Source organism: Metopolophium dirhodum, chromosome 5, assembly GCF_019925205.1.
Source record: "Metopolophium dirhodum isolate CAU chromosome 5, ASM1992520v1, whole genome shotgun sequence".
NCBI lineage: Eukaryota > Metazoa > Arthropoda > Insecta > Hemiptera > Aphididae > Metopolophium > Metopolophium dirhodum.
In genome coordinates, this window is record NC_083564.1 from 23618366 (window position 1) to 23644687 (window position 26322).

General features: G+C 28.5%; 1 protein-coding gene across 1 annotated transcript; it reads right to left on the bottom strand.

Annotated features, from left to right (window-relative positions):
- Positions 1 to 383: 383 nt before the first annotated feature.
- Positions 384 to 7358, bottom strand: LOC132945007 (transmembrane and coiled-coil domains protein 2). Its single transcript, XM_061014612.1, is given in 11 exon segments — positions 384 to 2684; positions 2852 to 3005; positions 3085 to 3167; positions 4429 to 4473; positions 4533 to 4690; positions 4692 to 4768; positions 4967 to 5114; positions 5183 to 5366; positions 6504 to 6637; positions 6700 to 6733; positions 7080 to 7358. Coding segments are annotated over 9 exon segments (1623 nt in total). The 5' UTR covers positions 6611 to 6637; positions 6700 to 6733; positions 7080 to 7358; the 3' UTR covers positions 384 to 2017.
- Positions 7359 to 26322: the final 18964 nt, after the last annotated feature.

The following is a 26322-nucleotide window of genomic DNA, read 5'->3' on the forward strand; positions in this document are numbered from 1 at the left end:
AATATAGGTAATCATTTCCATTACTTGGTTTCATCGTTTTGACATAATATACGAAAATTATAAAAATAAGAATATAACTAAATATAAAAATTGCACCGCATCGCAATTTACATAGAATATATTGTATGCGTAAAGGTTTGTAAGTTGTTAGGTACCTATTTAGAAAGATATATAATATAAGGGAAAAAAAAGGATCAAACAATCAATTTTTCAAACTGAAAATGTTTAATTTATACATCAGTTAGACGTTTAATAATCAGATCATACAGTAATAATTTCAAGTAACATTCACATATTTTTAATGAACATATAAAATTAACATTGAAAATTGAACCAAAAATATTAAATGGATTTAACAACGAATATTCATTGGGTATTATCACATTTATATTAAATTATATTATGTTAACTCGGAAAGTTAATAATTTAACTTAAAAAAAAAACAGGAACTTGACAACAATGAATAAATTCCAAGTCAATACAGAAGAACACTAGTTGTTTACCAGGGGTACAGAAATTAATGTTGCTTAAACATACTATCTCAGACTTACAAAAGCATTGGACGGGGATAATATGATAAATGAGCAAAAAATATAGAACAGGTAAATAATACAATATTATAGGGTAACTTAAAATGTGCGATATGATTTGTACAAATGCAGTTGAATTTTTAGAAATAATCACATAACACATTGCATGGAAATACACAAATCAACCAATATTTTTCGATCATATTATGAATTTCAAATATACATTGAATCATATACAGTACACACTACACCTATACTATCATACTACATTTTGTATAAAAAAGAAATTTCAACGGTTTGAAACAAAAAGTAAAATACAGTAGAATCATGATAATCCGGCACCTATTAAGCCAGTTCTCAGTAATCCGGCATTTGTAGTGACTACCAGCTTTAATTTTATATTTTAGGTTATCATTAGGATTTCTACCAGTTACATTTTCAATTGTAATAAAAATAAATAAATACAAGTTTTTATAATTTTAATTTATTTCTTTTTACATTTTTATTTGTTATGATAATTTGGCAGTATTAATGGTCCCCAAGTGTCGGATTGTTAAGACTCTACTGTAAATTCTATAAGGTTTTATTTTATACTTATTTATGTAAGCTGGGCTATGGAAATCAAAGAATATGACTATATATTAAATACACAAAAAATAAATTAAATAGAAACAAATGTTTGAAAATGGACTATTAAATTATAACATATTATAAAGTTAAATAATAACTTTAAATTAAATACAGCGAAGTAGTGAGTACTTAAATATTTCAATATTAATTAGTTTGAAAAATATTGAAAAAATGTATAAATCATAACTTACTTATTAAGTGTAATACTATTTGTTACACAATAAAAATGACTAAAATTTGGATCATAAAAGGCATAGATATTCTATATAATATTATAAATAATTATTATACATGATTTAATTTATGTACACAAAAATTAATAATAATACAAATCACAAGACTTTCTAAACTACATCAATTCGTGGGGAAGGGTAGGAGGATCAAGCAAAATAATATTACATGTAATAGATATAAAAGTAAATAAAAAAATATGCTATAATAAAAAATTATCATTATGACTTACAATGAATTTCAGTGCTACCATTTCGTTGTATTCACTATCACCACGGGTGTCATTGAACTCTCATATCCAATCAATTATAAAACAAGTTAAATAATACATTTTATGTATATAAAAAAACAATTATATTAATTTAAAATATGGTTTTAATAACAACAATAGTCATGGCAGGTTGAGAAGGATAGAGTAAGTTATATACTATTTATATTGTCTATACGTTTATAAAGAATAATATTATAATGTTAAGACGATATGCTCATTATTGTTTTTCTCTCTAATACTGTCACAATATTATTTTATAAATTGTCATGGTAATTGGCCTTAAATTGAAAGAATTATCACACCAGTTTACATAGATGTATATATCATTGTGAAAAAAGTGAAATAGAAAAGGAATCTATTTAACAGATAACAGGGCTTGCTTGCCATGTTTAATGAGGTAATCACTCAGGCTGACACTGTCTGGCCATTGTTTTACTGCAATGAATAACCCAGCAACTACAGCAGTTGTGGTAATTATTCTTAAACGAGTTCTTAAAAATGGCATCAGAATGCCAGCAAAAGTGGCAACTAAAAGTAAGACTACCTGGAGCACAGTGAGTAACACATTTATTAATTTTACCACTAACGCACGAGCATTAGAATTGTCTAATCCTTCTAATGTGACATACTGTTGGTGCTGTGCCTGTTGATGTTCCATTTTAGACATTTTTGTTTGACACGCTTCAAGCATTTCATGAATATCACGAAGTCTCTCTTCACTCTGGTACTGCACTTTTTCTTCCATATCTGTGATGGTTTGTTTAAGATTTTCCACTTCGTTCTGATGTAGCTCAGTGAGATCATTTATTTGCTCTTCGAGCCGCTCAGTACGAAAGCGTTCTTCCTGAAGGGAATGGTTTAAAGATGCAATATCTTTGGATACTAACTGTTTAATGTGTTCCATTTTTGAGCGTAAATGATCTAATTCGGCCCAAACTGGTTCCAAAGAAGTAGTTGCAGATGCAGGAGGTGGAGGCGCCCCAGGACCTGTTCGTGGTGGAATTGATTCGCTAGTCACAGAACTAGAAAACAGTATATGATAGTAATTAACAAACTATATGTATAACTAATATTTTGCTATATTCAATATTACCCCAATAAATTTAAAATAAGACAAATATCCAAACACTTTGTTAGTTTATTATTTACTCATGATCTGAATGAGTAAAAATCTACAAAAAATTAATACCTGCATTCTGAAGCACCGTCTTCACTACGTGATGCGGCAGCACCGGCAGTTGATGCATGAAGTCCAACACCTCCAGGCAAAGTAGCACTGCCATGATGGTTACGACCACTCTGTTTATCACTATTATCTTCAGTTAGATCAGCTTCACTTGATCCTTAGTATATTGAATAATATACAATTTATTATTTAACATTCCAGTAGCAAAAAATCAACAAAAAAAGTGTAATAATTACTTGATATTGAATTGATATTGTCAGCACTACCAAATTTATTTCGAATTAGATGAGCAAATTCTCGTGGTTTTGACATCACCGATCTAAATAATTAACATAACAATAATAGGTGATCAATGTTAAAAATATTTTATTATATCATGTTGCTTTTTTGCCTACAACCATATAATTCACAATTTATATTTATAAAAAATAAATAAAAATATTTTGTGTGCCTTAGTTTTTTAATTTTTTACTGAATTTGAATTTCATATAAAAAACTTAAAACCAAAGACACCTACAAGTCATGACAGCATAATTAAAATTTAAGAATTTAAATGCTGATAAAAGATTATCATATATAATATACATATTATAATAATTCATTAAAAGTATATAATACACAGTTCTATTAATTTAAAATAGAACAATATTTAAATAATTACCTATATTGAGAAATGTAAAATAAAAAATAAATAATCTTAAAAAATTGAATTGCTTTTATGTCTAAATCTTCACGCTGACTAAAATGTTAATGTTATAGAACAATTTTAATTCTATAGCACCATCAATAAAGATAATTTTTTATTCAACTAATAAATTATACAAAGTCATAAAATATGTTAATTATCTTGGTGTTTCAATATACTTTAGTATGTTAACTAATCTATAGACTTTAATAAAAATAATAATTTAATTGATTTATAATCCATACATATGTAACAATAGTTATGATGATTAATATATGTCAATAATGAAATGTGTGTTTTAAATGAATTATAGATAATTAACATAATAACTATTAGTAGTCTGATAATTGATAGCAAATATTTGTTCATAATCAAATGAAAAATGTATTTATTTTAATTTCAAATTACTTAGTCTATAATATTATGAATTTCTATTGAAGAAGAATATCATGAATAAATAGAAATATAAGATTATGAATTAAAATAAAACACTTACAAATTTCAAAATAATCAAGTGTCGTAAAATATATTATTTTAATATTAGTTATATAAATTACTTATCTAAGAATTTAAAACCAATTAATTTTTGAATTTTTGAATAATATCAACTAACAACTGAGCGTTGTGATAATTATTATAAAATAATAATACATTTGTTTAAAATAAACGTTTCATTAGTATCATAGTTTTGTAATCCATCTTAGATTTTGACCATAGTATATTGAAATGTGAAGAGACATCTTCCCTAAACTAAAAAGTAGATCCCCAATCTCTATATAGCATAAAAACCTAAATTATTAGGATATTAAGTAATAATTGAAATGTATCAATTATACATGATATTTAAAATAATAATTCTGATAAAATTAATTAAATAAGAACATTTTATATTTACCCAGATAAACCAGAAATTCCATCTCTTATATTACCACCAACATGCCTAGAAAAAAAAATTATTATAAATTAATAATTATATTATACAATATGCAAAATATTTACCTTAGACCATGTCCAACATCTCTTAACATCTCTTTTGGTTGTTTCAAATGATGTGACGTTGTGAGCCCATGTGTTTCTAAGTCTTTTAATCGCTTATTATAACCTTCAAGTTTTTTTTGTAGTTGTGATATACCAACAGCAGATTTTTGATTTTTTTTTTTCAAATATTGACTTAATACGAGCCAGTTGTTGTTTATCTGCATTTGATGCCAATTTTAAATACTCATTGACATTATCTACAAGCAAACATGTTTAAAACATAATTAGTTATTACTTATTATTATGACACACAAAACATTATTTTCAAAATGATTAAGTAAAATTGTGTAACATTTTTTGATTATAACTTTTCAGCTTTAATATCCGATTGACAATAGCTAGGTATTTAAATATAAATTCATCTACAATAAGTAATCATTTTTATAGTTATATACCATCTCTTGCAGTTTGTTCACTTCGTATCAAATCTTTAGTGCGCACAATTTTAGATCGGACATGATCCATTGCTGCTCTGGTTTTTGTACCATCGGAATCATCAGCAAGTTCAGCACCATTGTACCCACCATATGAATAAAATAAATCCTACAAATATAAAATTATTATTATTCTGATTTCATTATAAATATACAAAATAGTATTCATCTACATACACCATCATCTTCATTGTTGCCAGATGGGTTAGGTTCTTCACTGGATGCATAACTTGATAAATTATCAGGTCTAATAAGTCCTGTGTCTGCGGATCCTCCCCGTTCATGACGAACCACTCGAATACTTCCTGATGACCCCACAGGTGATTTACATCGGCTCATGGCAATTTCATCAGCAGAAAAACTAATTGAAAAGTTTTGGTCGCATTTATAAACATATACTAACATTTTTCCTGGGATTAAGAAAGTAGATATAAGATGGCAGTAATATATTGATTTGTTGCAAATTATGATAATTTGAAGCTATATTTTTTAGCAATAAGTTTTGAATTTTGCAAGAAAAAAACAGAAAAAACTTTCAAAATATTTTTTTATGATTCAAAAATTAGATTTAAAATAACTGTTTTAAATTTGTGTTGAAAATGCAATTATTTACATATTTAAAGAATGATGAATCAAATGTATAATTTAAATATTACATTCAATATAAAGAAAAATTATTATTTATTATTTTATAATAAAATAAATAACTAGGTTTTTGTTTTTAGTTAGGTTCATAGTCCATATAAATTAATTATGTGAACTTGACATAGAAAAATTAGACCTTATATAAATTATTTTAAATAAATTAAACTCCAATATTGTATTTCAATTATTCTGCAGACTTTTAACAACTACAATTAAATTAACATATTAATTTTAACCAAGGTAATTAAATGAATATTAAAGCCTCATTTAAAATTGTAACTATCATATTCTACTTTAATTTATAGGTAATATATTATTTGGTGCAAAACCATTCATTCAAGAAAGAAACACATTCAGCTCAACGACTGAAATAACACTAGACATATACAACTGACAAACAATAGGTAAATAGTCGAATAGTTATCTAAAAAACTACTGCACAAGATAACATGGGATCAAAGTTACTGGATAATAGTTATCATACCAATGGAATTTTTATTGAACAACAAACAGATAAGAAATTGTTTCATTAATAAAACAGGCATCAGAAATGTTTTTTACAATGTTTTGTATTAGATAAATTAGCTATCTATAATTTTAATTTTAACTATTTTAAGACTGGTTAAAGTCCTTTATTATTATTTTAAGTACTTTTATTTTATCACTAGTTTAATTTATTTAATACAAGTAGTATACAATTTGGGATTTTTAGCAATAAACAGTTTTGTTTGTTTATGTTTAGAAAAATATATAGTATCAATATGATAATGATAACAACAAGCAATAAAATTACTAAATTGTAAATTTTGAGATAAATTTAAGAAGTAAATGTTTCCTAAAATTGTATACTTACGTAGCAGCATTCCATGGTTTATTAGCCATCTTAGGCATTGAATTTTGTGAAGGAGAAAAACTCCTTCTAGACTTTGATATCCTAATGTCAGGCGTCAATGCATCCATAAAAATTGTATTGTACTAAACTCATCTCTGAAAATGATAATAATGTATTTATTTATTCAAGTGAATAATCATATTATTGAACAACTTACATGCGATTTAATTTTTCCACGTACAAACTGGATCCTGTAACATTAAAAGCAGGAAATAACCTTGAGTTTAACTGTCTCAAACATTCAATAAGAACAAAGAATCCCTACAAAACTAAAACCAATGTCAAGTGCCAACAGGTGCAAAGGGTTATGCCAAAGCAGGTATGGTACCAGGAGCTACAGCAAGTTTGTCAGATAGCGCGGATTTCTTTTACGGATCAATAGAGAGTGTCGGACCGAGACTAATCGATTGTTTCGACAACCGGTTGACCTTAAAAGGAAAACCGCGACGTCTGACGCTGCTGTCACCGGGTCGATACAAATTGCCATTTGTATAACGATGCCTGACGGTACACGGATGAGAACGTTTTTCTACTCACTCGGACGTCATGATTGCATGACTGTAAATTAAAGTTGCCGGACTAACGCCAGCATTTCAAAGTGGGGCCTCGAGACGATACGTTCGGGGCAGACGGCGAAACATCCATGGCTGGGAGACAGTAACACAACCCCAAACGACGAGGATCTTGTCTGTTTTTATTGTTTATTCGTTGTTCGTGCGGTTGTTTGTAGCGGAGAAAAGTCGTCGGACAGCGCGCCGCAATACCCAATAACTATCGCGAAACGACAACACACAAAAGGCGAAATTTTGCGTCAGATAAGTAATCACGAACAGATGATCGTCTCGCGGACTGTGGGCGGCGACGAGACGTCCGGTGTCCCAGCGCCATCTGTCTGCTCGTGATTCTCGCTATGGAAAAAAAAAACTGAATAACAATGTAATAATATAATATAATATATTTATAGTCAATAATATTTATAGCACGAAATTGCGTGAGTGCATGAAGCCGCTAACTATCAACCTATAAATTATATTTTATAATAATATATTACTATATATTAGATACTGTAATCAGACCATCAGAATTCAGAGTCGAATTTAGAGGTAAGCAATAAGTACCTAATAAGACTTATAGTTACTTTTAGTTACTAATAACTAAATAACTTGTTGTTATTCATAGCGACAATTTTAAAAGAGTGGCAAATTAAATGAAGCACCCTCTCAAATGTTTGTTTATTTTTCTACAAAAAAAAAAAAAAATACGGCAATCATTAGTTATATAATAATGCTAAAAAAATGAAGAGGTATCACAATTTCATATTTTTGCAAAAATTACTAAAAAATCAATTTTTTGCAAAGCTCATTCGGATAGATAAATCGAAAACATCCATCGACTATTGTTATTGTGAACCATTTCGAGAAAGTTACATAGTACCTATAAACTCATTGTTTGGTCGGCACCTATATGAAAACAGAGCAAAAAGACGCTCGGAAAGTTTTTTTTTTGCATCTTCGTGTTTAGAATGTGCCTCTTTATATCAAAAAGTAGTAAGTACAGACCTATACTAATTGATACAAATACCTATGACAATTGGTTCAATTATACTGGTTTCTGAAAAAAAAAAGTATTCTGGAGATTGATTTTTAGTGGTTTTTTGTGAAAATATTTGTGTAACTCAAAAACTCGAAAAATTATGATTTTCACAATTTTGTTTGATACTACTATCTTTTTAAGACATTTAGATACATGGTTAACATAATCAACTAGATTAATAAATTAATTGCAATTAAAAAAATATCGGATGTAGGTATTGTATAAATTATTGTTTTTGTTAACACATAATGTACGTACACATAACAATAACATACCAAATCCTAATGTAAGCAATGTTGACGCAGTCAAGGGCTCGAGGCATAGGTATTATTTTAAACGAAATAAATAAATAAAGTGTCTGTTAATTTTTTATGTCGAGTGGCTCAAATCTGTTACTCGAGGGCTATGCAGTTCTAAATACTATCAATTATGTACCTATAATGTGTAGTCGTATACCGTAGTGCAGGCCCATCGTTAGGGCACAAACAAGTCATGCGTTGCAATTTTAAAGAAATTGAAGGCGGCAAAATCAAATAAATATCGGTAAAGAAGAGTGGGATTAAAATGTTCTCTTTAGGGCGGAAAATATCTAACGACGGATTTGTCGTAGTGTAACTTACTAACGCGGTAATCATAAAATTAAAACATAGAACAATAATTGATAAAAAGCTAGCCCGTAATACGTACTATGTGGGGGGGGGGGGGGTACCTACATTATATTATTATTTATTATTATATTTGTATCTTATGGGTGGTGTGACAAAAGAAAACTATTTCGGTCTTATATCGCGTCATAATATTATATAGCTGGCTGTGCACGAATTATTATGAGATTTATAGCAGGCGAGTATAAAATGGGATAATAACGGCAGTACCTCCCATCTATATACGTAGGTATGTATATTATTAAGATAATGAAAATTCGGTCAGCGGAGATTGGATACCTAATGACATTTTATATTTATTATTATTTCGTGATTCGACGGATCTACCGTCTACGTATTTATGGATTGGGTGGTGCGTAAAAGAAGAGAAAACAATTTTGCTAATGCGTATGATAGTAAATCATGTAGCTAATAGTGATAACACGGAATCGTAACGCCGTTATGTCATGGTATTAACTATTAAGTACGGTGAACCGTGAAGTGAACCGCCGCCGACGTCCGAAGGGAAAAGAGGATGCGGTTTCTCGGGTCGTTGGCGCCAGACGAGGTTCCCTCTGTAATATTTCTGTATTCGAATAACCTATTATCGTACTTGAGTGCGGGTCGTATATCTGGTGCAACTATACGACTGCTGCACGCATGCACTCTTTAAATTATTAGTCTATAATCTATATAATAATATTATATTATTACATTATAACCACTATGATACATCTATTATTAACTTATATCAAGCGTATTGTCTTCTTTATGTTATTATAAGCATCAGCAGGTAACTAAAATCTTCAGGTATTATTTGGTAATAATAATACTATTTTAAATCGTTAGTATTTAGGTTTCAGGAACTGGAGTGATTTTAATATTTTATAGTGTTTATATACTATCGTGAAATACTGAAATGCCTAAAATAATGAACGTAACTCGCTATTTTTACAATGTCAGCACAATTATGATTAATGATCTGCCACAATGCGGCATAATGTGTGTTATCATGGTTTTATTTGGAATAACTTTATTAATAAGACAATATACAGTTCAGATGTGGCCAACAGGTCGATCACAACATAAATTAGGTCGTAACGACTTCCTTTTGTTTATTTTAGTTCAGAAAACAATAAAAAAAAAAAACAAAATTATATGGCAAATTCCTCCATTTGTTATTGTATTTTTTTTGAATTCGGAACTTATCAAAAAATTTATTGGTTTTAAAATTGTGTTTTTTATATGTATATTTATTTTTTTTTTTTTTTTGGGGGGGGGGGGGAATCTGAAGCATGGCTTAAGATAAAAAACCTATCTTAAACCGTGGTCTGAAGACAATTAGTGTAGTATACAAATTGCTCCGATAGACGATAGTCCGATTATCTACTTCGATAAAAGTGTCTTGTAGAAAGCTGCACTTAGTATTAATACTTTTAAAAGGTAAAAAAGGTGGATAAGTGGATGTCGCTCTGCTGTACGGTAGGTTACACGTGGGTCACTGTAATGGATGGTGTTAAATTTGAATTCAATGATATAATATCATTGTATGAGAAAAACGATTCTGAGCGAAAACGGTCAGTCAGCCTATGATTTTACCAAGTATATTTGATGATATTATTGTGAATAAAGTAATTTAGATATAACCTATTTACGTGGAGCCTTGTTTTAAATTTTCAATCCTTAGCCATAAAAGTTTAAAATTTATAAATTTTTAACTACAAAATAATTAATAAATTATAAATTTGATAAATGTTGTCAAAATTTGAACTTTAAATGCTTATAAAAAAAAAATTGTGCCTATGTATTTTTAATATTTTTCAACTGCTATTAGAACGATATATCAGGAGCCTTATATTAAATTTTCACGCTTTTTTACCCAACAAATAAAAATTTATTGATATTTATAGAAAAAAAACTAAAAAAATTGAAAACTGACAATGTCCGTAAACAGCTCAAAAAGAGTCAAAATATTTTCAACATTTTATGGTGTATAGAAAATGCTAATATAAACATTCAGTGAAATTTTCAAGTATCTACAGTCATTCGTTTTTTAATTACAATAAAATAAGAAAATTGTTACATGAGAAATCGAGTAAATATCAAATGTTGTAAAAATATAAATTTCAGACGCTCATAAAAATTTAATTTAAGTTTCTTCTAGACATTTTTTTTTTGATAAAGGTAGACAAACTTATGAGTAATCTTATATTACATTTTCAAATCTTAGATTTAAAAAGAAAAATTTTTATGAATTCTCATCAAAATAATTTGCTATTTTTCGTGATTTTTCCGTATTTTGTCAAAATTTGAACTTTAAATGCTTATAATTAAAAACTGTGACTAAGGATTTTTAATTTTTTTCATCTGCCTTTGAAACAATAACCTGGGAGCCTTCTATTAAATTTTCAAGCTTTTTTACTCAACAGATAAAATTTTATTGATATTTATAGAAAAAAAAACTAAAAAAATTGAAAACTGACAATGGCCGTAAACAGCTCAAAAAGAGTCAAAATATTTTGTAAATTTTATGGTGCATAGAAAATGCTAATAAAAACATTCAGTCAAAATTTCATGTCCCTACGGTCATTTGTTTTAGAGTTACACCAAAAACCAAAATCGATTTTCTCGAAAACAGATTTTGCGTAAAAATTCCCGTTTTTCCTTAATTTTTCTTTTGTTTTTCACGTCGCTTGTGAAAACTACTGGGAAATTTTTACTTTTGACCCCCCAAAGTACCAACTAGATTCACTTTCCTATCAGAAAAGTTACTATTGAAGAAAATCCAAGCACTTTTACTGTCCTAAAAGGTGATGACAGACACAAAAATAAAAAAAAAAATAAAAAAAAAAAACACACATCATTGTAGAATCAATACATTCATCGCTTCGCTCAGAATCTAAAATTGTAAGTTATCAGTACTTTTCAAAATAATCCGGAAAAATTAAAATAACATGAAAATATTTTGTTAAAATTGTAATATTATTATTCAGTAAATAGTTTGGTAACCTTTTATCCCTTGGTTTATGGTTAAGTTAAGTTATAGATACTCTCCGTTTCAGTGCTTTTAACATTTTTCGTAAAACCTTTATGGGTTTCATAATTAGTACGAATTTTTAATGGTTTGTAATTTATTATTATGATATAGGTAATATAGGTATTTAGTATTATATTATTATTTTTCAAAAAAGTTAAAAATATTATAGTAGAGCTGAGAAGTGAGTACTTACCTAACGGTTATTTATCTATATCAGTGTGTCCCAACCTTTTTACCACCGCGGACCACTTCGATAATATTAATTTATAGGTCACGGACCACCTCAATTTTACAAAGACTAGCAAGACCTTTTAATTGCTCATTATATCAAGAATACACAAAATTAATCAAAATATGTTAATTTATATTACTTTACTTCACGTTACATTTTATAAATATACTTAACTAATATATAATAATACTTAACTATACTAAATAATTAACTTAATGTGATTTTTGTAACTATTCTTCAAGGTTCAACTGTTCAAGTGGAAAATACTTATCTGTCGTTGGCAGTATCAACGATAATAATATTATACGTTTCCTCAATAAGTCGTAACTTTTTCACAATTTAAAAAAAATAATAATAATAATAATTTCTAATAGAAATCGAAGAAAAAAATCTATGTGAGCACGGACCACCCGCTGGGAAACTGATCTATATATTCACAATAGTTTCACATCAGTGGTGTAACTAGTGGGGGGAGGGTGCTGTGGGTGGTATATCACCACACAAAATCTTTTTTTCCCACGTTCAATATTCTTAGTACAATATACATACATTATAATTTTTTTAATTAAAAATCAAATCATCCCCCAAAAATAAGGCCTTAGTTACGCAATTGCTGTAAATAATTACTATTGTCCCATTTACTCACATTTCTTCATTATTTCCTTCTTAAACATTAAAACCATTAACTGCAGCATCATATAATATTATTATATAGGTACCTATCGAACCTACGAGTTACGAACAATTAAATAATATTACAAATCATTCGCCAACTGTATAAACAATACATGAATTTATTGTAATTATTTATTATATTTACTATATATTAGCTTTCAGCATTTCAGGTGTATGAAACATTATAAATTGTTCATTTTTTGTTTGAATGCATGTTTCTGAAAAGAAAAAAATTTGTATTTGCATTTTTGTTTTAAATATTATAATATAACTAAGTTAATGAGATAAATATTTGACTAATACATTATTTACAACTAATTATTTATATTGTATTTGTTAATATTTCAACTTCTAAGTACCTATACTCAGATACTCTGTAGGTACCTCGTACCTATGTATTTTGTTTGCATTATTATTTAAAAAACTTGATGATAATTAAATTTAGGTACCTACCTACCTACTCAGATACCAGAAACAAATGGCAATATCTGCTACTGATAAATAATTATATATGCAAATATTTAAATATATAATCAATTGGTTAAAAAAAATACATGTCTAAGTTTTATTTTGATTTCTAAAAGTATTAAGTAATTTGTGAATTGTATTGATAGCTGATACCTGTATAGGCATATATATATATATATATATAGGTACAGTAGATTCTATAATATTAATCAATTAGGTACCTATAGATGATTATTTCGTGCGTCAAACTACTTGATTTTTTCATAAATTCTATTATACCTCATAATTATAATTTTCCACGAAAATTTTTTTAGATCTCATTATCTTGATACTTGAATTTTTATATTTGTTCTCCTTCACTTTTGAGATTATATCGATCTGCACGCAGTATACTCGTATTTATGAACATTTTTTACATACAATATATACATATAGTCTATATAATTAGGTTACATAACGCAAATTGTATTTTAAGAAGAAATAATAAAATTACTTAACATATCCTCACATAGCTAGGTATAGGTATTATGGATTAAAATGTTAACTATAAGTTATAAGTTTATAACTAATAAATAATAGATTTAATCCCTATATTATTACATTTTTTATTATTATTTATTTATTTTAACAAGGTAAACTTTGACGATACCTATATTTTGAGTTACAAGGTAAATTATTTTACACAGTTTAACAGTTACATTCACATCTACAAGTTTTGGTTTACTACATTTTGTTTTATAAAAACATTGTTTATATCCTTGGTTCTTGCCCCTTGACCACCCAAAAGTGATTGGGTTTATGCTCTTTCCTTAATTGTGTTTTTCCTCACATAGTTACATATATCCTTCATGACTATGAGTGGTTCAGGGCAGACCCTAAATTAAAACAGGGTGTAATACTACTTGAGAGTACCTAAATTGGCTAAATACCTTTTAAATATGTATAGAAAGGCAATAAACAGTGAAAACGTGATAATCGTTAAACATGAATCATGGTTATTCAATTTATCAGGTGTTAGACGTTATATTATACCTTAGGATGTTTTCAATAAGCATTTCTTATGACCTATAACCTTCGTTACGCATCCATGTATAAAATGTATATAATTCAAATTTTTCTTTAGACATTGTAGAGAGACTAATTTATAAAATAACTAGCTAAAGTACAAAATAATAATTTTTAAATATGATATTTTTACTTAATCCAAGCAGTAGGACAAAACAAAAATACTCGTTATACAATTTCGGACTTCCGCTGTAACATAGTATATAATATTAGGTATATGTTGCTAGGTCCTCTAAAAATTAAAACAAAATATTTTGGTTTTAAAAGTTAATAGGTATGTTACTATTATTTTTCAATGCAACATTAATACATCACGTCATCATTTTCATTTATATGCGACCTTAAATCTATGTACCATACACCTGACCTATCATTGAAATCAATAGATTCAATTAAATTAAAATACAACAATCCCCTGCAATATAATAAATAATCTAATTAAACATAGGTAATTAGAATATGCTAATATGAGGTACCTACTAAATATACTATAAAAGAAAACAATGAGTTATTTACATTTTTTTTAATTAGAATAATATAGATAAAGGAGTTGATATACTTTATGTATAATTTAGAATTTTTAGTGTTAAAAAAATAAGTCTCTTAAAATAATAAATATTTTATGTTTTGAGTGGCTTTTTATCGGTAAACATTCTATTCATATTAATAATAAATTATCAAATAATATAAACAATGTACCTGGTAAATTATTGATAAGTAATTAGAACCTTAGAATATAGAAATTAGAAACTTATACGTTTGTTTGTGTGTGTAAGACGTTAAGTCTATAGGTAGCTATAACAATACCTAGTTACTTAAATACCTAGTTGAAATGTTGAATATATATTTTAGATAATAAATTATTATAAAATCTAAGTATACGCGGAATGTGGACTTGGAAGGATTAATATTTGTTGACGAGTGTCGAGTTTAATCAAAAAACCAATCTGAGTGACTGAAGGATACGGAATATTTATAAATTATTGACATTGTTTTTATTAGTTTTGGACTTTGAGCTAAGCAATACATATTTGGTTTTACAATGTGTATTAATGTTCTTTTTTTTTTTGATCTGTCATCAACTTTTCTTTTGTTAAGCAGAAAAACTGCATTAATTTTACAACTCAAAGGTAAGTTTATGGTAGCAAATAAATTGAATTGATACTTTGGAATAATATTGGGAAACCAAAAAAAAATATGAGGAAAATATGCATATTTATTATTTACGCAAGATCAGTATTATTTTTTTGTTGTTAGGTACATTAAATTGAATAACCATAGTTGAAATTGTTCAAAATATTAATTATAACAGTATTTTCTAAGCATGATATAATTTTCAAAATATATTGACTCTTTTTGTGCAATTTATAGACGTATGAAATTGTAGACTTTTCTTAGTTTTTTTTCAATTTTTATGTTTGATATAATTATTGTTTATAAGTTCGAAAACCTTGAAAATGTAATACAAGGTTCTTCATAAGTTGTAATGAAGTACTTACTTAAGTATAGAAATTTAAAAATATTGTAAAATTATACATTAGCACGATTTTTATTTAAGTGTTTGAAGTTATGATGACGAAACTATATTGTAGTTTATAACCCATAATGGGTCAATTCACTCTAATTTTTAAATTAACGGAGCTAAATGCCACAATAGGACATTATCTGTGTTCGAATATTGGTTTTTTACGATTAGGTATTTAGTTTCTTAGGAAGTGATGCGTATATAATATAGCGTAAATTAAAAATGCTCATAACTCACTCAAAAACTGAATAATCGTAAAAACTAACATACAAATACAGATAAAGTTCTTACCATCAAGTTTCATAATAGATTGATTTACTCTATTTTTTAAACTAACGGAGCTATAATTTAATAGAATTAAAAGAGTTCTTTACATTTAAGTTATAATTGTAATGCGTGAGTATAATATTATTAATTATTATTATAATATTGTTTTATTTAATACATACATTACACATAGTAATATAGTCATGGGGACGGAGTGACCGAGCGGACTAAGGCGTCGGTTGCGACGCGCACCATCGCCGGTTCGAACTCGGTCACGGGCGGCATTTTTCTTCGGGCAGTTACGGTGTCCCGAGGAGAGGCCGCAATCCCCCAGGCAGATACCTACGGGTGCCAACTTAAAAATTCTGCAAAACAAACACACACGTGTTAAAAACCTACAGTACCCTCCCCCACAGTTCTACGGACTGATGACCTCAGTTGTCGAAGCCTCAACCCAAAAAGAAATTAAAAAAAAGGAAATAAAAAAAAAATAAAAAAATGATAAAGTCACATAATATACTTATATAGCTATATAATATATGAAGTGTTTGGAAAGAACGTCACGCATTCACGTTCATATATAGTGAACGATATGTAACTGACGTTTATATTTTTAATGAATTTGATCGATTTTTAAGACGTTCAATTTATTTACCATTTAATAAATATTATATGTATAAAATATATTAATTAATTATATAATAATAATAATAATAATATTTTAATTTTTCGCATTATAATTCCTATAATATTTGTTTGATTGCAAAATATATAAATTAAATACGTGAAATTCCAGTGTCCCTAGCAAGGCATACAACAACAATAATATTATGATTTCCACGAATTTGTAATAAACCTCATCGGTTTATCATAATAAGTACCCTAGTATTCACTTAATTTTGTCACTAGGAAAACCTTATCAAAATATAACTCAAATAACATGTCAGATATTAAAAAGTAATTTAGATAATTTATAAATTGTATATACTCTAAAGTCTAAATTGTATTTTTATTTTTTGGTTGACTCATATATGTTTATGGGTTTTTAATTTTTATATTGACTGCAAGCTAACGATTCATAAAAAAAAATTAAATGAACGACCCAATGAACGCGTTCGTTTTTTTAAAGAACGTGAACGCGTTTGTTTGAAAAAAACAGGAACGTGAACGTGAACGGGTTCCTTTTTTAAGGACTGAACGTGAACGTGAACGAGTTCATTTTTTTAGAGACGTTCCGAACACTTAATATATGAATACAATATAATACCTACCCCCTTAAGCTAGAACTTGTGTTGGAGTTCAGATAATAAGTATAAAATAATATTAGGTATAATAATCATATTTATAATTATTATATTATATAGCATAAGCGATTTGTTTTTTTTGCAGAAGTTAGTTCGACCCACCTTATTTTTAACAGAAAAAAAAAATACTGATTGCAATATATTAACTTGGAAACTACTGAACCAATTGGCGCCAGATTTTGAAAACTTGTAATAATATATTCCTTGAGACTCGGGAAGTTCTTTGTTTCGTTTCTCAAACCTTATAAGTTGCTATGGGGTGGGTCATCACACATTTCATTTTCACTCACGAAAATCTATTATTTCTTTGTTTATATATAGGGGTGGCAATTATAAGAAAACCTACAGGTTTTGTGTTTTTGGTTTAATGGTATAGTCTATCCGAACAAAAGTCCGGCAAAAAAAATCCGAGTATAAAAGTCCCAAATTTAAAAATTATTAAGTTGGGTCACGTATAATCTTTGATTATCTTTCAGTATCACACAGTTGGTAGGACATAGTCATCCAAGAATATGGGTTTTAATTCGCAAAATTAAACTCGAGGTTGGAGCCGATAGGGCAAAGATTGCACTAAGTAGCACGGGACAAAAAAGAAAAAATCGAAAACCATTTAAAAAAAAATATAAGGTAAATGTGTACTTATGTTACACAAGGTATGTTAGGTCTGTACTCTGTAATAATTCAATGAATCTATTAAAGTAATTAAGTATAGTGACCTTTAAATTATTTAATTTCAGACTTCAAAGGTTTGCAATTTTACATGTGAAATAGTCAAATGGCTAAATTTATTTTTAAATAGTGTCTATTAGGAGGTACCTGTAGGCTTATGAATCAGACGAATTACCATCATAAAGTTTTAAACAGCAATTCTTGTCGTCAAATTATAATACGTTTAGTCAGATGGACGAATACCATCGTATTTTTTTACTACTTTATTGTAGTGCATTATATTATAGTGTATATTATATAATATCTTCACGAAATTGATTTTATTCAACTTAATTGGTCGTAATAATGGGATCATTCCACAGATATAACAGATAAATTAATTTTGGTTATGCAAGAGTAGTTACTACTTCAAATGGCTGTCACTTTTGAACCATGATAATATGCTTATCTCATGACTTCTCGTGCTCTGATAATTCAGCCTGTGGGTCTCTACTCGATATTATACTATACAACACATTTCGGCCCCTTCAATAATATGGTGCGTGTAATGAGTAACAAGTACCTAACAACTGTATGAGTCATTGCTAGCCCCTCTAAATATAGAGTAGGTGTGTAATGAATTTTATTGTTAATAATAAACCTAAACTTAAGTATAGTAAAACAAATTAAAGTTAACAAAGCAGGCACATATACATAATATATTAGTATATTACATATAGCCACATATATAAATATTATAATGTTCACGTATCACGTTAGAATTGATACTCCTATAGGCCTATAACCTATTGCCTACTCGTAGATGAAAAATGTGGTAAAATATAAAAGAATACAAAAATAAGAAACCTACATATTATGTATGATAATCTATACATTTAATAAATAATTGTAGGTAGGTACCACGACATTTTATGTTTTAGGTAAAATTAAAATTGTAATATACCCAGTCACCATATATTATAATAGTTGAATTTTGAATAATTTAACGTGTTTTGATTTACATTAGGTACCACCTATATATATTATATATTAGTATATTACTAACTATATAGTATAATACGACTTTGCCCGAGATAAAATGAAAAATATAAAATTTCTGTGGTATGGTTATAGCTGGTGTATCTCGGTTTTATAGAGAAGGTATAGTAGCCATTTATAGGTACTTCAGTTCACGGGAAAATTGGCATTGGTGTACCTCGTTTTATTTTTTAATTAACAGTATAAGTTTGGGTATACTTAGTTAGCCATAATAGTATAAAGTAAGTTTTGTTTAAATACAAATATTTCAAAAAACAATTCAAACATTGCCGTCCATAACGGATAATATTTATTAAAATAATCTTTGAGTCAGATGAAATCTGCATCCAGTGATCTTCATTTGTAGCCATACAAATTTTGCTCCTACATGTAACCTTCTACAAAATCAGCAACAAGTGTATAGTTGGATTGAATTATAAATTTTGGGCTGAGCATTTTTCTTCAATACATCTAAATGCACTAGCACATGTATCTGCACATTTGTCCGGCAGTAAAAAGTACGATAATGGAACATAATGTCCAATTTTTAAAATGTGAACAGTAAATAGACAATAGTTGATCAAAATATTTAGGGCAACTATAAAATGTGCCATCGACAAATATTCTGTCACATGAACAAAGCAATTTCAAATTCGAAATTGTAGAGTAAAATAAAATATTGTTTGTAGAGTCTACATCGAGTAGCAAATCTTCGTTTTCTATATGGTTGTAATCTTCCGATTTTTCATTAAAAAAATTCGGCGTAGTTGGTACGCGGCGTAATCGATAGATTTTTTACAGGTATATAAGTTATTTCGGCGCAATCGATATACGCCCAGGTATACCTACGGTGAATTGGATATACTATAATAAATTATAATACTATATAGCACATTGTATGTTTTTTTAAGGTGGTTCAAACTAATATCTATACTCTCCCTGACACATCTATAATAACAATATCTGCAGAAGTTTTTGTCAAAACCGATCCAGTATAGGCAATAGGCAGTAGCTATTAAAATTAGCTATACAAACGTAAATTAACTTTAATATTTCTATATTAATAAAATGCAATGTTTGTGTGTGTGAGTAAGCGATCCTGCACAGCCAAGTATATATTGCACCCATAGTTCTGAATTTTGGTGCATAGGAAATCCTATACTTGGGTACCCAAGGATATTCGAATTTTGAATTTTAAATTTTAAATAGTAGCTTACATAGGCATTTGTTTGCTCACGAAAAACAAATATTTGTTTGTTTGTATAGGTTTTTCAATATAATCTTATTGGTTACCAAAAATAAGATGGTAATATATTAATTGGACATAACTTTAGACCAATATTTTATTTATGACTAAAATTACCCAAATAACTGTGTTAAAATATGTGTAATTTACCAGTTTACGCATTTGACGGAGTTTGAGACAGGGTAAATCCACTGGAATTATTTAATTTGCCATAGCCAACGTTTTACAGGATCAGCTATTATTTTAAATACATCTACTATAGTACTATGTATAATCGAAGGCCTAAAACGGTTGATCCTTATGCAAATCCATAATTTTTGACCGATTTTAGAAAATATTCGTCAATATAGATTCAGAAAGATCCGTATTCCGTATTGTCGTAGTCTATATTTTATTACGTACTTTTTACTTTCCGACACACAAATGTTGAATACAGTATTAGTATTTAATATACCTAGTTCTTCACGAAAAACTATCATTTTTAAAATTTATTTTTTGTTGCCATTGATAACAGAAAATAAAATAATTATTACAATAACTATTGGATATCATTTTAGACCTGTATTTTATATTTGGTCATAACAACTCAAATCACTGTATTGAAAATCTAAGCAGTTTACATCTAACGGAATTTGAGAAGGGGTAAATCCACGGGCATTTAAATTGTCACGGGCAACGCCATATAGGATCAGCTATAGAGTATAAATTAGTACATATCTATATAGATCAGAGGTTCCCAAAATGTCACAGTACATTTTGGAAAATGTTTAAATGTTGACGACCCACTACGGTGATTTCGCAGTTCAGTGACAATCAGTATTCACCTCGTTTAAATAAATATACATAATACTTACCTATCAGATATAATAAAAAATAAATATAAATAAATTACTCTCTATATATATAAATAGCGAGTAAGGGGATGTCGCTCTGCTGTACAGTATGTTTAGTACCACAAGTGGGCCACTGTATAACGGATGGTATTAAATTTGAATTCAATGGTATGTTGACATAATATATCATTGTTCCTATACGAAAAACGATTCTGAGCGGTGACTGTTTGTCAGTGTCGATATTTTATATTATATTTATATTGTTATTATACTTATTATTAATACGGTAGCCGGTAAGTTGAATTAATATTATAAAATTACAACAGAATCTCACATATGGCGACCGTGCAGACAACTAAGAACTGCTAAATCCCCTTGTAATTCATATTTTTTTTTTTTTTGTTAATTCTCTCTTAATATTAAACTGTAAAAATCTATAAAAGGTAACACTCTCTTTTTAAATATTAAACTGGCAAAATTTAACATATAAAATATAAAAATGTCCCTCATGGGCCATGGCAACTACATGGCAAAACATTTTATTATCCACTTCAATCCTTCAAATTATTATACTCTTGCAATTGAAACTTATCCTAAATAAACCCCACAGATAATCTCTTATTATCATTTCTCAGAAAATTATTCATTTTTTTTCTCACATTATTATACCCTAAAGTAACTTTTAATTATTATACTATTGGTACAAAAAAAAAAAAATTGTTATTATATTTTATTGAAAACTTTTATGCCTACCAAGGTAAATACCAATTTTATCATCTTACTTTTTTAAATATTTCCCCAGATACATTTGTTATCCAGTAAATTATTTACGGAATTTATTCCTGTTGGTGTGTGTTGGTTTGGAAGCGGCAGTAAATTTTTTTTGAGAAAGGAAGATAACCTTATGAGGAATTTTCAATTTTGTATTATATTTTAAAATGTGATTTTTACGTCATTCGTCAAAATATAGGTATACTTTAAATTCGTATAAAAAAAAATTGTGATTAAGGATTTTTAATATTTTTAATTTTCATCGTAACAATATATTAAAAGCCTTGTATTAAATTGTCAAGCTTTTTTACCTAACAAATACAAAATTGTAAAATTGTATACAATTATTGACATTTGTAGAACAAAAAACTAAAAAAATTGAAAATTTAGAATGTCCGTAAACAGCTCAAAACAAGTCAAAATATTTTGAATATTTTATGGTGTATAGAAAAATGCTAAGATAAACATTCCGTCAAAATTTCATATATCCACGGTCATTTGTTTTAGAGTTACACCAAAAACCAAATTGCGTGAAAATTCCTGTTTTTCTTTAATATTTATGTTGTTTTTCCCGGTGCTTTTGAAAAATATTGTGAATTTTTAATTTTGACCTCCTAAATGCACCAACTAGATTCACTTTCCCATCGAACAATAAACTGTTGAAGAAAATCGAAGCGGTTTTACTGCCTCAAACTGTGACGACAGACCCAAAAAAATTGGCTCCACTCAGAATCTAAAAATGTTGTACTTAAATAAGTTAATTATATAGGTTATATAGGTAGATAAATGAACAAAATAACACGATAAAATAAGTATAGTACCTACACATTGATAAGAACAAAATATTTTGATCCTGAAAGTGGCGTAAATAAGAGAGCCTATATAATAGTAATATATAACCATTCTATAATATATTGTTTTTATTGTATTACAATAATATATTTATGTCCAGACAAATGTTAGTTTTCATCCGCAAACCTTGAATTGGAATAAAAATCCCTTGGCCTCCAAATCTCTGAGGTTTCGACGGTAATAGGGAGTATGACAATGCATGGTGTTTGATCCAATGTATTTTCGAAAATAAAGATATTTACTGGAAAAAAAACAATAAAAATATTATTGATTATTTGTCAAATATATTACAGCAGTAAAAAACATTTTGAACATAAATAATACTAATAATTCTACTTTAACTACGTATTTTAAAAGACTATAGTATACTGTACTAATCTTTCCAAACATTCATTCATAGGTTCATTCATAATATTCATAGATCCACAACCAACCCTAATATCTCACCACGTGACCAACGTACTAGATATAGTTCAAATAAAGAATCCTGACAAATCCTTTTGCAGGGTTTATACATAAATTATAATTCTTCATTTCTTCCGAATAATGGCAACCGGTTTGCTCTTAGGGTTGTCTTTAAATCATCACCCTAAATACAAAATATTTAATTAGTTTTATTATTTGTTGTATTATAAAACTTGAAAATCGTATACACAAGGTTCCTTGCAAGTAGTTTTTAATAGAAATTAAAAAAAAAAAAAGTTGAGCGTAAATCCTTGTCGTTGAAGAAAATCGAAGCATTTTTACTGTCCTAAAAGATAATGACAGGCACAAAAAAAAAAAGAAAAAAAACATAATATCATTGAAAAATTAATACATTTATTCATTTTTTAATTACAAATGTATAAAATGTTCAGCTTTTATAGCTAAGGATTAAAGAATTAAAACAAGGTTCCACGTAAGTAGGTTATTGTGTAACCGAAAAATCTCAAAAACTTAAAAACACAGTTTTTTTTTTTTATAGTTATTAGTTATTACCTACTTATTAATAATTGTATAACTTATTTTATGTTCAAATTTGGACGAAATTACATATTAAATAACCTAGACTGACGATTTTAGTTATTTTGTTGTAAATTTATAATATTAATTTAATTCACCGGCTACCGTATTAATAAAAAGTAATAACAATATAAATATAATATAAAATATCCACACTGACAAAACGTCTCCCCTCAGAATCGTTTTTCGTATACAATTATATTATATTATCACTGCATTCAAATATAATACCATCACCCACAAGATATATTATTGAAGTAAAAGTTTTTTTTTTTTAAATTTTAGTTAGAATAATAGGTTTACATTTTAAACAGTTATTAATATATTAAAGGTTGCTGGAGTAAAAAACAAAACCACATTAAAAAAGGCGCTGTTTCTTTAATTTTTCCTGAGTCTTAAAAACAAAAAAGTGAGTTCATATTGTCATACTTAATATTCCAGAATGTGATATTAATAATTATACTGAAGCATTTCGAAAGCAGTTTTTCATAGATAACGTGTCTAAATTAGTATTACAATTAACTTTAAAGTTTAGCTATAACTTTTTAGCAAAAAATAATATCTCCTATAGTATCCTTTCTTAAGTTTTGTATTATCAGTATTTTTTATTCTGATTAACTGTTTAAAGAGTGATAACAGAGAAATAGAAATCTCTAGATCATTATTATATTATAATCACAGATATGAATTTACTGGAGAACCATTTAATAAAAAAATACGCATACCACCTACTGAGGTAACATAAATATAATTATAATATATTATATTATTTGCCTATAGTTACTATCATGTATTTACCAATACTATTTAAAATTAAGATTTGTAATTTTAAAATTATTGTTTAAATTACATAATATTAGTCCTATAGGCTATAATTATTTTATACCTCTGAAATAACTGACGAATTGATTTCACTACCTATACGATTTAATAAAAATAATTTATAAAGATGAAATACTTTTGCCAGAAAGATGGACATTTTATATTGGTATAAATAAAATTGCATTTTATAAAAAAAAAATATAAAAATGACAAATCGTGAATTGAAAAATCGACAGGTAGGTAGGTACCTACTTTTTAAAAATACGTTTCTATATATTTCGACATAAAAATGAATACAAAAATCTTGGAGTCAAACTACGATATCTACTTGGCATAAAAAATAAAATTTCTGCTTCTCAACTATTTGCAAACAATATTGCAGTGCCTTGGAGTCCCACCTTAGTCCGTGTCGTAAATCGTATATGACAACGCTATCTAACTATGAAATTAAGCAGCTGCGAGAGCCAGTTCTTCAAGCAAGACTTTGTGTTAAAAATTATTCGGCGGCGTTAGATGGCGCTGCCGTTATCGAAATTATTTAAATTTAAATAATAATACCGGCCAATGCCGTTAACAGCGTTAGGTTAGATTAAACCTCACTAAACCTCACTAAACCTAACGAAACCCAACTAAATAGTGTGCGGCTCAACCCGCGACCCGTGGGTCGTGACTCTCGGTACTTACACTAGTTATTGAGTACACCCTACCGACGAAAAACGCCCATCTATAATTCAGAACCCCCTTTTATACTTCTCTACTACAATATATTGATAATAGGTGTCTTTGGTCTTATAATTCTTTTATATATTTTGAGCTGTTTACGGACATTTTCGGTTTCCAATGTTTTTATACAGGGTTCTCCTTGCCGATCAGCTCACCGATACTATCCATCACAGCTAATTCCTTGGCCGGCTGCTCAATGTCTTCACATAATATGTCTTCTGCAGCAGACATCACTACGTCGTCGAGAGGTCCACCCTCGAAAATCGGAGTGGGGTCGACAGGCCCCAATTCCGAGGGCGGCGCGTCGCCACCCGACTGCGCAAAACTGCAGGCTGATACAATGGGTTCGTCTTGAACTACCGATGAATCTTTCGAACCGTCGTTTTCTTGGACCGTGTAGCCGAGTGGTGCTGTCTCAGGGATCTGAGCTGCAGGCTTAGACTCTGCGAGAGACAGCGCATCGCCGCTCGGCAATTCACTGTGCAAGACAATTGACTCCTCAAAATGTTTTTCGTTTTCATCGTCCTTTCCAGTTGCGTCTTCTAGTGGAGCGTCGTCCGGGATCAAAGTGGTTTCTTCGGGCTCTGACCCTGGGGACTGCACGTCGCCACTGAACGCCGTATCCACAACGGAAGACAGAAGAGATGTAACTACTTGCATGAGGTTTTCGTCGCTTTCATCATCATAACAACCATCTATTATACCGTCTACAATTACTTCGAAAATGTCAAGTAATGCGGTTTGTATCTCGTAGTTGTTATTGTCGACAGCCATTTTAGATTTCAGCGTATATTATAGCGATATATTATGTGTCAGTTTTAATTGAGAATTGCTAATGAGCTAAATACAAGTCTTCCAACACAGAGACCGATCAATTCGAAAATCTCCCAGGTGACGACGTGTGACGTATTATTATATAGCCAGATAGTACGTTCATCATTCATCGACCCGTAGCATTAATTTTTCTAAAGACCATTATTATTGTTGATATAGTATAGGTACCTAATATTCTGGTATAACGATTTGTATTATTCT